Source organism: Hibiscus syriacus, unplaced genomic scaffold (assembly GCF_006381635.1).
Source record: "Hibiscus syriacus cultivar Baekdansim isolate YM2019G1 unplaced genomic scaffold, ASM638163v2 tig00000916_pilon, whole genome shotgun sequence".
NCBI classification, from domain to species: Eukaryota; Viridiplantae; Streptophyta; class Magnoliopsida; order Malvales; family Malvaceae; genus Hibiscus; species Hibiscus syriacus.
In genome coordinates, this window is record NW_024061833.1 from 1,291,498 (window position 1) to 1,309,028 (window position 17,531).

The 17,531-nt window shown below is 35.7% G+C and overlaps 1 protein-coding gene across 1 annotated transcript; it reads right to left on the minus strand.

The window, feature by feature from the left end:
- Nucleotides 1-11,802: 11,802 nt before the first annotated feature.
- Nucleotides 11,803-13,493, minus strand: LOC120116516 (transcription factor SPEECHLESS-like). Its single transcript, XM_039136989.1, has 4 exons — nt 13,130-13,493; nt 12,443-12,970; nt 11,930-12,024; nt 11,803-11,880 (listed from the first exon to the last, which is right to left on the minus strand). Exons 1-3 carry the CDS (start codon nt 13,478-13,480, stop codon nt 11,953-11,955), a joined length of 951 nt encoding a protein of 316 aa, XP_038992920.1. The 5' UTR covers nt 13,481-13,493; the 3' UTR covers nt 11,803-11,880; nt 11,930-11,952.
- Between the last annotated feature and the right edge of the window lie 4,038 nt (nt 13,494-17,531).

Consider the following 17,531-nt stretch of genomic DNA (forward strand, 5'->3'; position numbering starts at 1 on the left):
CAAATTATATCTCAGGGGGAAATTCAACGGCCCGATGGAAGCAGTTTTTGAATTCAACGGTGGATGCATGTGACCAGTTAGATTAAAGGAGAGAGAAACAGAAATGAGAGTGATGACGTGGCCGCTAGGCAAAGCGGTGCCGGTAAGCTTGAAAAAGGCGTGGCGAGAAAAGAGTGGAAGAGAAGATATTTCAAGAGGTTTAATGGATGACGTTTGATACACGTGCTTGGACTTTATTGGAAAAACAATTTAGTTTTCAGTGTGCGGAACCCAGTACTTGTGGTCGCCTGTGTACCCTTACGTTGCATGGCCAATTGCCATAAATATTTATGTTTATAAAAATTGAAATTACGAATTTAATTTGTTAATAATTAGTTTAGGCTATAAGCTCGTAATTTCAATATTAATTGATAATATTTAGACTTTTTATTCATTACAACATTTACTTCACGTAAATTTTTGTTGGAGATATGGGAAATTGGGAATATAGCTTTAGAGGTATAATAAAAATTTCCGTCCTTTTCTCCCAATAAAATTGAACTCTCCATTTCTCACGAATTTCCTCTCCTTGATTTAGATATTTTCTTACTCAAGGACATCACCGGGCCAGCATCCGAATATATGAAAAGAAACACCCAATACCAAAGAGTCAGTCCTACTTGGCAGCCACCCGATATCCACTGGTGCAAAGTTAATACAGACGGCGCAAGGATAGCACTCACAGGTGAAACCGCCTGTGGAGGAGTAGCTCGAAATCATGCAGGAGATTGGTTATGGGGATTTGCGAAGAAGATAGGTTTCAGCTCTACATTAGAAGCTGAACTGTGGGGTATATTCGAGGGACTCCGCATAGCTTGGAATACAGGTGTGAAAAAAAGTAATGATAGAAACTGATAACGTCGAAGTTGTAGGCCTAATCGACGCGAAGCCGACTGATGGGAACTCCCTCACCATACTCCAACATATAGATTCAATATGTTAACACGAATGGGAAACAACAGTTAGATATACACCAAGAGCTGCCAATGAGGCTGCGGACACAATGGCTAAACTTGCATGGTCACTACAGAAAGGGCTCCATTATTTCGCACAACCGCCAGGAATAGTAGAAGATAGATTAAGAAAAGATGGGTTGTCTAGGTCTCTAGTCACGTAGTTTCAGCATTAGTGCTCCTTTTCACACAAAAAAATATATTTTCTTACTTCTCTAAATTTTATAATTTTATATGATCTCCTCTACGAATAATTCTTTACCTAAATCAGAAGGATTAAATTATTAAGAATTTTCGTCGATGTTCATATTATACATGGACAATAATCTATATAATTCAATTAATATTCATATAATATAATATTAATAAATCAATATTGTTTGAATAAAATTAATTGCACGATAAATTATTTAAAATAAAAAAATATAGCACAACTAGCTTAAAGAATTTTTTATATAATAAAAATGATTTCATTTTTATTTGATTATTGTTTACAATTTATTCCTTCTAGTTTAGGTGGAGAATCGTAACCGATAATTAATCGACAGTTAGTCAATACTAAGAGCTTTTGTCTCTATGAAGAATGAGGAGAAGAGAGGTAAAATGTGAAGGTAAAGATGGAGATGTTTATGTTGAACCATGTTTGGTAATATTTTGATATAACAAATTAAGGCAAAATGTTTTTGGACTTAATTGAACTTGTTCAAAGTTTTCAAAAGATTTCAAAAATAATTCAAAGTCCATTAAACTAGGATTTGAGCACGAAATTGTTTTTCAAAGTACGAAGTATCGATATTGTTCTTACAATATCGATACTATTGAGTAATCAAGCAAGCTTCAAGAATTAGTACACATGATTTTATTCAATCACAAAAAAGATTATTACAAGTCTCACACTTCCTGCAACTTATATAGCCGATTTACAAAGCTTAAACTGCTTAACAGTATTCTTTAACAGCATTCTGTTATACTAACCAACTAGCTTCTAGACTTCTAGACTATTTGTAGAACCATCTCAACCATACCATGTACGAGCATGCATATGCAGTGCAGTAACTCTCAACATTCCCCTTACTTCTTCTTCTCGTCTTCATCAATCAAACAAACGTTTAGCTTGTCACGAAAGCTGGTGAAGGTTGTCTTTGACAATGGCTTGGTTAAACCATCTGCAGTTTGATGAGCTGCTGGAACATAGCTCACACAGAGCTGGTTTGCAGCAATTTTTTCTCGTACAAAATGTACATCTAAGTTCACATGCTTGGACTGCGAATGATACACTGGATTGGCACTTAAAGCAATTGCATTTGTGCTATCATAACATATAGTTGGTTGCTTATCTTATGGTACCTTCAAGTCAGCAAGTAATGCTGCCACCCACGCTACTTATGTTGCAGCATCTACAAGGCTCTTGTATTCAGCTTCCATAGTTGATCGAGATACTACCTTTTGTTTCTTTGCACTCCATGACACTAGATTGTCTCCAATAAAGACACAGTGACCAGACATCGAGTGCCTATCATCAGTACAACCTCCCCAGTCAGCATCTGAGAAGGCTGACACTTGCAAGTTTCCTTGAACAAAACCAAGGCCATAGTTTAGTGTCCCTTCCAAATAACGCAAAATACGTTTGTCAACTAGCAAATGTTGCTCTTGAGGGGTAAGCATATATTGGGCCACCTTGTTCACACTGAAGGCAATGTCAGGCCTCGTGTGACACACATAGAGCATCCCTTCCACTAGACTACGAAACTGAGCATCAACAACCAAGTGCCCTTCATCCTTATTCATTTTGAAAGAAACAACCATTGGTGTGGCAGTGAATGAAGCCTTAACCATTATTGTATTCTCAAGCAGTTCCAAAATGTACTGTTTTTGACTAAGAACCAATAGCTGACCACACCGTTTCACTTCGATTCCTAAGAAATAGTGTAACTCACCTAGATCTTTTAAGGAAAATTGATTCTTCAACAGTATAACCACATTCTCAATTTCATCCTATGACTGTCATGTGACTATTATGTCATCGACATAAACCAAAACATAGGTCTATACTCCATCATTTGTTAAGACAAACAATGAAGCATCAGCTCTAGATTCTTTGAAACCAAGTTAAAGCAGACTTCCTTTCAACTTAGCATGCCAGTTTCGTAGTGTCTGGCGCAGATTGTATATGGATTTTTGTAGTTTGTAAATGAGCCTTCCACCCTCAAGAGTGTACTGCTCAAAGCCAGGTGGTTGTTGTATGTATACATCTTCATTCAAGTCACCATGGAGGAACACATTGTTGATATCCACCTGCCTCAACGACCATCCTCCAGACACAGCAAGAGGGAGTATAACATTCAATATGGAGAATCGTACAGCAGGAGTAAAGATTTCCTTGAAATCCTTCCTTGGTACCTGAGAGTATCATTTAGCCACCAGACGCGTCTTATACCTTTGCACTGAACCATCTGAATTGTGTTTTATTTTAAACAGCCACTTACAACCAACAGTGGTTAGCCCCTCAGGTAATTTCATAAGCGACCACGTGTAATTATTCTGTAGTGCAGTAAGTTCAGCATGAACAACTGCCCTCTACTTTTTGGATTTCATAGCTTCATCAATCGATGTAGGAAGAGAATCATTCAAGGTGTTGACAAATACCTTGGGCTTAAAAATCCCGCACTTGATATTTGTTAGCATAGGTTGTTGATTTGCAGCAGGTGTATTTTGCTCAAAAGCAGGTTGTATGTGCTCACTAGGGAAGACTTCAGGCACTGTAGGAAGTAGCTGTGTAGGTTCATTATCACTGGACTCAGCTGTGCTTCCTTGCACAGCTGAGCCATCAGCATCGCCTTGAACACTAGGGTTTGCACCACCTTGAGCTCTAGAACATGTACCACATTGCGTACTAGAACCTGCACCATCATGACTAATAGAGTCATCATGCGCGTGTGAAGTTGTGCGCGAATACATCGAAGTGTCAACTATAGCCCTTGTGTTCACACATTTAGACACAACCTGTAAGGGTGTTGATCGCCATGTACGAGTGTTAGATACACATGCAGCTTGTTTTTTTTCTACAAAAAGAAATACATGTTCATCAAATTTGACATGTCTCGAAATATACACTCGACCATCTTGAGCAAGGCATTGAAAACCTCTATGTTGTGAGTTGTAGCCCAAGAACACACAGGGTGTAGAACGAAACATTAATTTATGCTGGTGGAAGAGCCTCAAATATGGGAAACAATGACAACCAAACACGCATAGTGATTTGTAATCTGGTTTAGAACCAAACAATTTCTCAAATGGAGAAATGTTATCTAGCACCCTTGTAGGTAACCGGTTTATCAAATGTGTTATTGTAGCCACAACATAGGACCAAAATCTAAAAGGAATAGTTGTCTAAGCAAGCAACACAATGGCTAGCTTGATTAAATGGCGATGTTTTCTTTCTACAGTGCCATTCTGTTAAGAGGTGTGAAGGCATGTAATTCGATGAGCAATGCCTGCACGAGTTAGCTCACGAGACAACTGTCTGTACTCACCACCCCAATCACTTTGACCTGACTTAATGGATAACGAAAACTGGGTTGAAACCATGGCTTGAAACAGCTGAAACGCATCAAGAGCCTGGGATTTATTCTTCAATATATAAACCCAGGTATGGCGTGTGCATGCATCTACAAATGACACGTAATACTGATAACCACCATAAGGAACATGTGTAGCACCCCAAAGATCAGTAAAAACTAACTGAAAGGGAATATTATAAATTGTGGTAGATGAATCAAATGGCATCTTGTGACTCTTTCCCATGTAACAAGTAACACATGTCCTATTAAGATTGTTAGAAACATTAACCTTCATCGAATTACACACATCCTTCAATGTATGGAAGGCATGATGCCCTAACCTCCTATGCCAAATCTCAAATATACTAGAAGCAACAGTATTATGCATTTCAGCTTTATTACATAAAGAAAATGTAGGTTCTATAGCAAATGTATAAAGTCCTTCACATTGTTGCCCTCGAAGCACCACTGCACCAGTCAGCTCATCCCGAACAAAGCATTCATCAGCATGAAACTCTAAGAAGACCTTGTTATCCCTAGCAAGCATGGACACTAAAATCAAGTGCTTTGTTATTCTTGGTACATGCAAAATATCACTTAAAATTAATGTATGAGAAGAAGCATGTAAAACTGATGTTCCAACTGAGTTTACCCTTAGAGATACACAATTTCCCACTAAAAGTTTATCTGGTCCAGTAAACTCAGAAGATTTCATCATCTTGGAAGCATTTGGGGTTATATGGTGGGTTACCCCCGAATTAACAACCCATTATTCTCTTGAAGCCACGTGTGCTTGAGGTTGATTGTAACCAACTTTAGCACTGCAGCAAGCACAGCCCAATGAATTAAGAAATGCACAGTTAACACCAAGCTCATCCCTGGATCGCGACGAACCAGAAGACACATTGACACCAGAAAATCTCGATCAAATATGTATCAGCATCAATCCACTGAATGCTCATTCTTGCCACAAAGCTGGCACTGAAGACAGGAACGATCTCAACCACATCCACCAGACCGACTTTCTCAAACTGACTCAGTCGAACCAGCTACAGCTCTCCCTTGAACCATATGAGCACTCATTGGAAAGTTCTCAGGCTGAGAATCAAACCCAGCTATTTGTATTTCAGCATCGATCAACATAGAATACACCTGATCTAACGAGAGTGATTCATGAGTGGTTATAATGACTGCCATGAATGGTTGATACTCCCGTGGCAAGCCTTTAAGAATGCTTACAATGTGCTCAACTTGAGACACAGGACTCCCACAAGAAGCAAGAGCATCACAAATCTCTTTAACTCAAGTCAGATAAACCCGGATCGAATCATCTTCTTTCTTCATAGACTAGAGTTTGGAATGCAGGTTCATAACTATAGTCGTGGATCGATTTGTAAATAATTGCAGGACCATATTCCAGACGACGGTAGCAGACTCAGCACCGACGAACTACGGTAGTAATGGAGCACTGATCGTGGAGAGAAGCCAAGATGCAAGCGTACTGTCTTGCGCTATAAAGTCTTCATGAGCTTCATTCACCACTGTCTCACCAAGCTCATTGACAACCATCTCTGGTGGAATCGGGAAGGTGACATTCAGTAACCGTTCAAGACAGTGGCTCTGATACCATATTAAGTAATCAAACAAGCTTCAAGAATTAGTACACATGATTTTATTCAATCACATAAAAAGATGATTACAAGTCTCACACTTCCTGTAACTTATATAGCTGCTTTACAAAGCTTAAACTGCTTAACAATATTCTTTAACAACATTCTGTTATACTAATCAACTAGCTTCTATACTTCTAGACTATTTATAGAACCATCTCAACCATACCATGCACGATCATATGCAGTGTAGTAACTCTCAACAGATACTATATGAACAATACTGATATTGTTCATGTGGTATTGATACCAAAGGTAAGAGAAGTATTGATACTCTCAAGGTAGTATCGATACTACAAGCTTGCTCAAATTCTAGAATGTAAAATATGTATCGATACCCAAAGGGGTACCAATACTACTTTACATAGTAGTATCGATACCATAGTCACAGTATCAGTATCGTAAGGACCAACGGCTAGTAACGACTAGTTTTATTTAAAATTAATAAAGGAAGTATCGATACCCATTAAAGGAGTACTGATACTCCCTATCCTGGACAGCTTACTCTGCAGAGAAAATATCCCCAAACGACTAAAAATCATCCCCAACGGCTAGAAAACGACCACAAACACATTCCAACATATAAATACAACTTCAAGACACTTGAAGAAGGGTTAGAACACACATCCAAGCAATCATACATAAGATAAACATTTTTTATTCTTATTTTCTTTCTCTTGTAAATAGTTGTGTTTTAGTGAGCTTTAATTTGTAAACGCCTACCTTATAGAGGTTTTCTTATTTACATCTTTTTCATTTTGTGAAAGAGGTTTTGGTTCTATCTTAGCCAATTGAAAAGATAGGGAGTTGTAAATGTTACTCTTGATCCTTGAAAAGAAAGAACAAATTAGTAGATTTGTTGGAAAATCCTAACTGATGAGCTTAGGTAGTGGATGTAGACTTTGGTTGAGAAAGTCGAACCACTATAAATCCTTGTGCAACAGTTTTCTATTTCTTTAAATCTCCTTAAAAATTCTCAAAAAACCAATTCACCCCCTCTTGAAAATATTTTCGATTGTCAATTCGAGCTTCATTAATCCCAATAATTGGTGTCAAAGCTTGACTCATTAGAAGGCTTAACCTCCGGCTCTTACTATATTGAAGACTCTCAACCGGTCAACAAGCCACCTTATTTCAATAGAGTAAACTATCATTATTGGAAGAATATGGTGATGATCTTCATTCAAACCAATGATCTAGGAGCTTGGAACTCAATCGTTAAAGGATACTCTATTCCTACCGAAGAGATGGATGATTGGAGTGATGGAGAGAAGAAGAAGTTCCAATTCAATGCAAAAGATATGCACACCCTCTTTTGTGCATTAGACCCGGATGAATATGGAACAGTCTCATCTTGTTCTAATGCCAAGGAGATTTGGGATAAGCTCCAAATCACTCATGAAGGAACCAATGAAGTGAGGGAAACCAAGATTAGTCTTCTCAACCATAGCTATAAGAATTTCAAGATGAAATCGGATGAAGAAATCAAAGCTATGACGGATAGATTTTTCGTGATTGTCAATGGTCTCAAGGGATTTGGAGAAGTGATCCCTAATGAGAAGCTTGTGAGAAAAATGATATACTATTTTCCAAATTCTTGACAATTGAAGAAAATGACATCATCGAAGCTAATAATCTAAAGACTCTTACTCTTGATTAGCTTATTGGTTCTCTTCTCACTCATGAGTTGATGGTGAAGGAAGAAGAATATGATGAAGAAAAGAAAAACAAGAAAAATGAGATAGGCATTGCCTTCAAATCCACCAATGAGAGCAATTAAGATTCAAATGAAGATATGGATGAAGATGATAAAGAAGATAAAGAGATGACCAAGCTCTTCAAAAGATTTAAGAGATTCATGACTTCTAAGGAAGTGAAGCATTAGTCAAGCAAAAAGAATGGTCCTTCGGTGTGCTTTAATTGTCAAAGAACGGGGCATGTCAAGTATGATTGTCCCCTCCTAAAGAAGAATGGGTCAAATAAGAACAAGGCATTTGTAGCGGCTTGGAGTGATGAAGATGACTCCAATGATGAGGATGAAGTAGCCAACCTATGCCTCATGGCCATCAAAGAAGATTTAAATGTATCTTCTAACTCAAATGAATTAAATTCATATTCTTTTGATGGGTTACAAGATGCTTATAATGAGTTGTATTTAGAATTTGAGACCGTGAATTTCAAATATAAGAAATTAATTTCAAAATTTAAAGTTGAAAATGATTTGATTTTGAAAGCAAAAGTTGATTTTCAAAAATAAAAATAAAACTTTGAAAAATGATTTAGAGCTTTCAAAAATCAAAATCAATGATTTAGAAAAAAGAAAATTTTGAGTTGAAAGTTATGCTTGAGAGCTTAACAAAAGAAAAAGAATTAATTTTTAAAAACAACTCATTATGTTTAAAAATGGCAAAATGCTCACATTGTCATTTTCATGGTCACATGGAACATACTTGTCCCATAAAGAAAAGAAAATCTTTTAAAATTAGACAAGTATGGGTTCCTAAGGGAACAAGGGGCATTGAAACTAACGTCCAAGGATCCAAAGCAATTTGGATACCAAAATCTACTTAAATGTCTCTTGTAGGTGTGCGAGAGCAATGGTGACAAAGTAAAGAAATTGAGATGCTCTAGCCACACTTGAAAAGGAATGGGTAACCTCTAAGCTTAATGTCATTGCTTTGATTAATTGGTTGTTCATTTAGTTTTAAGCATGCATGAGTTTTGATTTTAAATGATTTCATGTTTTCTATCTCATGTATGTTGAAAATGTGTTATGATGAACATTCTCTAAAGTTTTAATGATTTTTCATAATTTTTAGTTTATCATAATGAATTTGGTCAAAATTGGTTTTAAATGTAAATGATATCTCTCTAACAATTTATATCAATTTTACAAATGCTTTATTTTTTTATAATTTTTAAATTTTTGACCTTAATTTAAATGTTTATACATGTGATTTATTGCAAATGATATATCTCTAACAATTGATATCAATTTTCAAATACATAACATTTTTTGGATAACTTTATGCAGATGTGTTTAAATTCAACATTTGGTATTGCATAAAGCATATTAGACTTGGATATATTGAATTTCATGTACTACTACCATGTTTGTTCATCTTTATTGAAATTCAATGTCTTTTAAGTGTCAAAATTTTACAAGTCAATTTTTTTGTTTGGAATGTTTTTATTAAGGAGGGATCTTTTGATTTTCCAAATGATTTTAATGTCAAATTTGCCACTTACTCTCCATTGTTATTTTTGAACCTTAAAGTTGAATTATTTTTTATATAACAAAAAGGGGGAGAATTATGGTTTGAAAAATTCAATTTCAAGAATGAAAAAGGGGTAGTTTTAATGTTTTCCAAAATATGTCTCATTTTCATTAAATGATTTATTTAAGGGGGAGTTTTGTCAAAAACAATTTTTCAAATGTTTAGTTATATCTAAAAGGGGGAGATTGTTGAACCATGTTTTGTAATATTTTGATATAACAAATTAAGACAAAATGTTTTTGGACTTAATTGAATTTGTTCAAAGTTTTCAAAAGATTTCAAAAATAATTCAAAGTCCATTAAACTAGGATTTGAACACAAAATTGTTTTTCAAAGTACGAAGTACCAATACTGTTCTTACAGTATCGATACTATATGAACAGTACCGAAATTGTTCATGTGGTACCGATACCAAAGGTAAGAGAAGTATCGATACTCTCAAGGTAGTATCGATACTACAAGCTTGCTCAAATTTCAGAATGCAAAATAAGTATCGATACCCAAAGGGGTACCAATACTACTTTACATAGTAATATCGATACCATGGTCACAGTATCGATACCGTCAGGACCAATGGCTAGTAACGGCTAGTTTTATTTAAAATTAATAAAGGAAGTATCGATACTCCCTGTCCTTGGCAGATTACTTTTGTAGAGAAAAATCCCCAAACGACTAGAAATCATCCCTAACGGCTAGAAACGACCACAAACAGATTCCTACATATAAATACAAGTTCAAGACACTTGAAGAAGGGTTAGAACACTCATTCAAGCAATCATACACAAGAGAAACGTTTTTTTATTCTTATTTTCTTTCTCTTGTAAATAGTTGTGTTTTAGTGAGCTTTAATTTGTAAATGCCTACCTTATAGAGTTGATCTTTTTTACATCTTTTTCATTTTGTAGAAGGGGTTTTGGTTCTATCTTAGCCAATTAAAAGTATAGGGAGTTGTAAAGGTTACTCTTGATCCTTGAAAAAGAAAGAACATATTAGTTGATTTGTTGGAAAATCCTAAGTGATGAGCTTAGGTAGTGGATGTAGACTTTGATTGAGAAATTCGAACCACTATAAATCCTTGTGCAATAATTTTCTATCTCTTTAAATCTCCTTAAAAATTCTCAAACAGCCAATTCACCTTCTCTTGGCAATAGTTTTGGTTGTCAATTAGAGCTTCATCAATCCCAACAGTTTAGTTCCAAATTCTTTTTTCAATCTTAATCGAGAGGTTTTAAAGTGACATTTAGTATTTGTGTTGAGTTATGATGAGTATTTGTAAGCTCACATGATATATGAACATAATTGATATGATTAACTGTCAATTGATTTTAATTCTAACAACTTACGTGAGGTATATTAAAGATAATGTTAAAAGATCATAACATTTTAAAAGGTATAAGACTAAAAAAAAACTTAACATACAGGGATACGAAGATGGTACAATATTTTTTTTTTCAAATTATGCATCCAGGACACAATTCGATAGGTAGTAATGAATTGTGACAAAAAACCAAATAGAATACGTATTGGACATTGAATTGATGAAGCTATGATAAATCCATAGCCCAACATTGGACCACGAAAGGCACCCAATAACCTAGATTTGAGGCCATGGTCAGATTTGCCCAATGGATCTATTATAATCCATTTACATTTCAGAGCCCAGACCGATGAACATTGTGTGATGAGCCGCCACCCTTTACCATATGCATTCATTTTACTTTTATAGGAGCAGTCCATTTCCAATTTGAACCGTATGCTCATAAACTATAATTAATTTCTGATTCCTTGAGCAGTTGAGAAAATGATTTTATTAGGTGGTCCAAACTTGAGTAGAAAAATGAGACAAAAGTTATAAAATAAATTATTTTTTTCGAGTGGTCCCTAATACATTAATATTAAGCCTCTTTAAGGCAGTCATGCAAATGTTTGAGCCTCATTGCCTGCTACGATACTGCTGAGAGATCTTGTTTAGATTGCATGCATGGGACCATTGTGCTATATAATGAATCATCTATAATATTCTATTTAAATTACTCGATTAATGAATCGAATATCAATAAATATATTATTAACGTTTATTTTCTCTTACGATATTAATCTAAGTTTAAATTGTACTGAAATAATAAAACAAACAAAAGCAAGAGCCAAAGAAAAGAGATCGATTGAACTCAAAACAAAAGGATTTTAATTGTATGTTCCCTACATGCAAATATGAAGAAAAAAAAGTAATTAAACTTTGACCTAAGAGACTACAAAACTTACAAGGATGTGATACACTTACTCTTAACACTATAATACTATCAGCTAATGAATGCAATCCCGTGATAATTAACATTACTAATCTACAATTACATGTAAGTTATCAAACCTAAATGAAAAAGTAAATGCCATTTTCCCAGAGAGGAAGAGCTATATATATATATATATATATATATGATCGATCGAGTAAACCCTAGCAATGGCCGAATGTTTGCTGGATCTGGTGGGCGAGTTCTTCAGCACTCAACTGGCATTCAATCCCAATCTGCTCATCAAAAAACACAAGAAAATTAGTATATAACATAAATTTGTTCATGAAAATGACAGCAAAGATGCCATAGTTTTCAGCGATAGGCCTATACGGTTGCGTTTTCCGAGAACTTTAAGTAAATTAGTTTGCTTTTTGTTTTTTACAGCAAGTACCGTTGCAGTACTCCAATGTCAGTTTTACGTTTGTCAGAGAATTACTGCAACTGTTCATTTTATTAATGACAAAAGAAAAACAGTGAAAGTTAACGAAGGATTCTACTTCTCTGAATGCCCTGATGTTGTCAACGATGAAAGAAATCATTCATAATCAAAGTGCAGTTAAGAGAAAAACAACAAAATCAAGAGACATTGTTGAGTCCGATTATCTTTTGCTTAATATATACATTGGCTGGACTGGAGATCTCAGGTTTTACCTTGATTGTGAAGGAATTAAGCATGATTTCATCAACGGTGTTAATGTTGACATTGAGGATTTCGAGTGAGAGTTCCTCAAGAGCCGATATTATTTTCAGAGCTTGACCAGGAATCCGAGGAGATACCGTCTTCAAAACTAGATTCGGGCCCGAAAACTTAACTTCCACGTCGGCGATCGGGGACTTTGATTTCGCGACGAGCTCATTGTTGTCAACGGAGGAAGTGGAGGAAGCCGGTGACTGTTCGACCGAAGTACTAACCACAGTCGGAGACAGATAACTCTTTTGCAACATCGGCTTGTAAGGGCTACCGGGCAGAGGGGTTCTCGGGCTTATCGGCAAGTTTAGCCTCGGACTTAGAGGAGGCTTCCGAGGGCTGAGAGCCGACGATCTCGGACTTAAAACCAATCTTGGACTCAACACTTCGCTGTAAACTTTCCTTTGTTTCTTGGCCTCTAGAGATTGTAGAACTTGTTGCAACTCATTGATGTAATCCACCACGCCCCCAATAATCGACGCTTGATCCCCCTAAGACATAAAACACACAATCTTATTGAGATGTAAAATTCACTTTTTTATAATGCGATCGTAAAATAATATTTATTTAAATTTTTTCTTAATTTATTAAGAACGTATATACGAGTCACTTTTAACTAAAATAACCATAAAAAATAAAAAATAGCTTACTCTTTTGACGTAGAAGCAAGGCATCAACGATCTGAGCACGGTTAAATGCTCGTTCATTTGCTTCCTCCGGTTGCGTTCGATGTTAATATGCGACATCCTTTGAGGACCATCGAGGTTCGTCACTACCTTCTGCCTCTTGCTTTTGGGTGAAGTTTCCTCGGTTTCGGACTCCATTTGAGCACTCGAGGAAGCAGATTTTGGTGTACAACCAGCAGCAGCCATTTCTTCAAACGGAGTGAAGGGAAACTGAAACGACTCAGCCAGCCCATCTAAACTCTCAAAAATACTGAACAAATCATCTTCACCGACGTGCTCGAGTTCTTCGAAAAACTCACACAAATTATTATCCATTGGAAAAAAAATCTGTATTTTTCTCTGAAAAAAGCAGTGGGAAAAGAAAGGATTTCCTGAAAAAAGAATTAAATGTAATATGAAACTATCACCATCAAGTGATCTTCTTTTTTCGGATGGGAATCTAAAAACAAAAAACTCCGGAGCTTTGAATATTTGCCGTAGTTGGATGCTTCTACTGTTTTACAAGGGAATCGAAAGTGAAGAAAACAGTTAGAATAAAAACTGTTGAGGGAGAAGTGAGAAGCAAAGTTTGAACTCAAAAATGGAAAATGGGAAAGAGCTGAGAGATGGGTAATAAATAAGGTAGATGAATGAGGAATTAAATGATACTCGACTCGGATCGATATCTTCAGCATCATTAATATTACTATATATATTTTTATTTCTTTACGTTGATGCTTAAGTAACACATCAATATTATTGTGTAATGAAATTCAAATAAATTTTAAACATATTAATTTATTTTTAGTTTTTTATTAAATTTTTGAAAAAAAATAAAATGATGATGAGATAAATTTTAAATTCTTTAAAAATATATATAAAATGTAGAAGATATTTTTAAAAGTATACGAGATTTGAGTTCGGATTAAATTAAATTTGTCGAAAGACAATAACTTGTTGGATTAAGTTCAGAGCTTAAGATGAAAAATATCCGATCAAAAAATAATAGTATAATTTACCTTCACATATTTAAAGATAAGTTTTATAATACTCCTCTCTATATGTTTCTTTCTCAATTAAGTTCCTACTTTACTTAATAAAAATAAAATTTATATATTTATACATATATTGGTGTTTGGTCAGGTTAAATTGGGTGTAAATTTTACTCTAAAAATCAAGTCAGATTTTATACTAATGAGGCTTTCTTAATCTAAAATCGAGTCAATTAATAAGTGAAAATATTTTATACCTGAATCTAATTTAAATTAATCAAAAAATTAACCTAATTTGATTCATGTTCATCTTTAATCACGAAATTCAATACTATTAAAACTTAATTATAAAAAATAGGACTAAATTTAAATTTTCTGCGGAACCAAAACTCAAATAATTTAGGAATATAAATGCCTCCCTACACTCGTACCTATCTTGTCGACGTCTTCCCTTTCCATACATATAGCTATTAGCAAGATGCATTTATTTCACGCGCTTTATATTTAGCATTTAATCTTTTCTGCACTGTTTTGCTTATTATTCCTTTGTACATAGAACATAATCATTTTATTCTTTTCGAAAATGTTACATAAAACAAAATAAGAGGTTTGCCATGTACTTGGGCCCTAAATTGTAATTTTAATCCCTTTAAAATTACAAAGTTTTTGCTTAAACAAAGGTGAAACTACATTTTAGACTCCTCAAGAATAACAAATTTTTAATTTAATCCCTAAAGTATTACAAAGTTATTAACCGATTCTAAAATTACATTTTAACTCTTCATCCCTAAAACATTTTAATCTATCTTCACACCTCGATTAATGCAGCAACATTTCTGCTCTTGTTACTCTAGCATGCCAACTGAAGCTGAACACAACTTCAGTTTGTCCGTAGTCATCGTCTTTGTCAACATGTCTGCCGGATTTTGAGCTCCACTAATCTTTTCAAGTTTCAAAATCCCATCTTCCAGAAGAGACCGGATAAAATGATATCTCAATTGTATGTGCTTCGTCCTGGAATGAAAAGATGGATTATTCGCTAGATGGATAGCACTTTGACTGTCGCAATACAAGACATTGTTTTCTTGTTTCTTGCCTAACTCTTCCAAGAAACTTTGGAGCCAAACCATCTCCTTGTTGGCTTCCGTAACAGCGACATATTTTGTTTCAGTTGTGGAGAGAGCAACTATCTTCTGTAGTTGAGAAACCCAACTCACTGCAGTTCCTCCTAGAGTATAGACATACCCTGTAGTGCTTCTTCTAATGTTAACATTTTCGGCTAAGTCAGCATCTACATAGCCTGTCAATATCGTATCTCTACCTTTGAAACAAAGTGTTTTGTTTGTAGTACCCCGCAGATATCTGAGATCCATTTGACTGCTTCCCAGTGTACCTTGCCTGGATTATTCATGTACCTGCTAACAGCTTCCACTGCATGAGCAATATATGGTCTAGTACAAACCATGGCATACATCAGACTTCCAATTGCTAAGGCATACAGCACCTTCACCATGTGTGTACGTTCTTCCTCCGACTTTGGTGAATGTTCTTTGGAGAGTCTAAAATGAACACCTAAAGGTGTACTTACTGGTTTAGCATCTTGAATGTTGAACCTGGAGAGTTACTTTGTTGATGTACTTAGCCTGTGATAACATCAAAGTCCCTGACTTTGTGTCTCTCTTAATCCTCATCCCAAGAATCTGTTTTGCAGCGCCCAGATCTTTCATTGCAAATTGTTTCGACAATTTTTGCTTCAAGTTTATAATCTCTTGCATGTCTGAACCTACAACAAGCATGTCATCAACGTACAACAATAAAATAATGAAGCTGTTGTCGAACCTCTTGATGTAGCAACAATGATCTGTTTGGCATCTGGTAAAACCATTACTACTCATGAAGCTATTGAACTTCTTGTATCACTGTTTAGGAGCTTGTTTTAAACCATACAAGCTCTTCTTCAACCTGCATACCAGGTTTTTCTTGCCTGCCTTTATGAAGCCTTCTGGCTGCCTCATATAGATTTCTTCCTCCAAATCACCATGAAGGAAAGTTGTATTTACATCTAACTGCTCAAGATGTAAATTCTCTACAGCTACAATTTTTAATGCCAGTCTGATTGTAGACAGTTTTACGACTGGAGAGAAAATTTCATTTTAGTCAATACCTTCTTTTTGTTGAAACCCTTTGACAACCAATCTTGCTTTGTAGCATTTGCTCCCATCGTGCTCTTCTTTGATCCTATAAATTCACTTGTTATGGAGCGCTTACTTACCTGGTGGTAATTTAGCTAATTCTCACGTCTGATTTGACATAAGTGAATCCATCTCATCTTTCATGGAAGACTCCTACTTGACTGAATCCTCCACCTGCATTGCTTCATCATAACACTCTGGTTCACCATTGTCAGTCAGCAACAAGTAGTGCAAAGAAGGTGAATAACGCTGGGTTGGTTTAGGAATTCTGGAGGAGCGTCTCAGTTTTGGTATGTCTGGTTCTTCTTGGACTTCTTCAGGACTGATCTAAACATCATTTCCAGAAATCTCCTCAAACTCAGCAAATTTCTTTATTTCAGCTTCGGTATTGGAGCTACTTGATTCTGTGGTTGACATGTCTTTTTACATCACATTTTCATTGAAAATGACATCTCTGTTTCTGATGATCTTTCAATTTTCGTAGTCCCAAAACCGGTAACCGAACTCATCACTACCATAACCAACAAAGACGCATTTGTTGGACTTAGCATCAAGTTTACTTCTTTCAGCAACATTTATGTGTATATAAGAAATATAATAAAACACTCTTAAGTGTGAAAGGTTTGTTTCTTTCTTGCTCCAAACTTCCTCTGGTATTCCGCCATCCAAGGGAACTGAGGGCCCACGGTTGATCATGTAAGCTGCAGTGTTGATAGCTTCAGCCTATAGCAATTTGGGCAATCCGGCATGTATCCTCATGCTTCTGGCACGTTCATTCAGAGTTCTATTCATGCGCTCTGCTACACCATTCTGCTGCAGTGTCATGGGAACTGTTGTCTCCATCTTGATCCCATTGTTTACGCAGAAATCTCTGAATCTATTGTTTCTGTACTCTCTTCCATTGTCATACCTCAACCGCTTGACTTTTAAACCAGTCTCATTTTCCACCATGGCCTTCCATTTTCTGGAGGTATCAAAGACTTCTGATTTCTTCTTCAGAAAATAAACTCACACCTTCCTTGTAGAATCATCGATGAAGGTGACATAATATAGTAAGCATGCAAGAGATGGAACTGGAGATGGTCCCCATACATCAGTATGAACCAACTCTAACTTTTTTGCCTTGGGTGTCTTGTCAATCTTTGCAAAACTGACTTTCTTTTGTTTGCCAAAGATGCAATACTCACATAGTCCGACATCTAT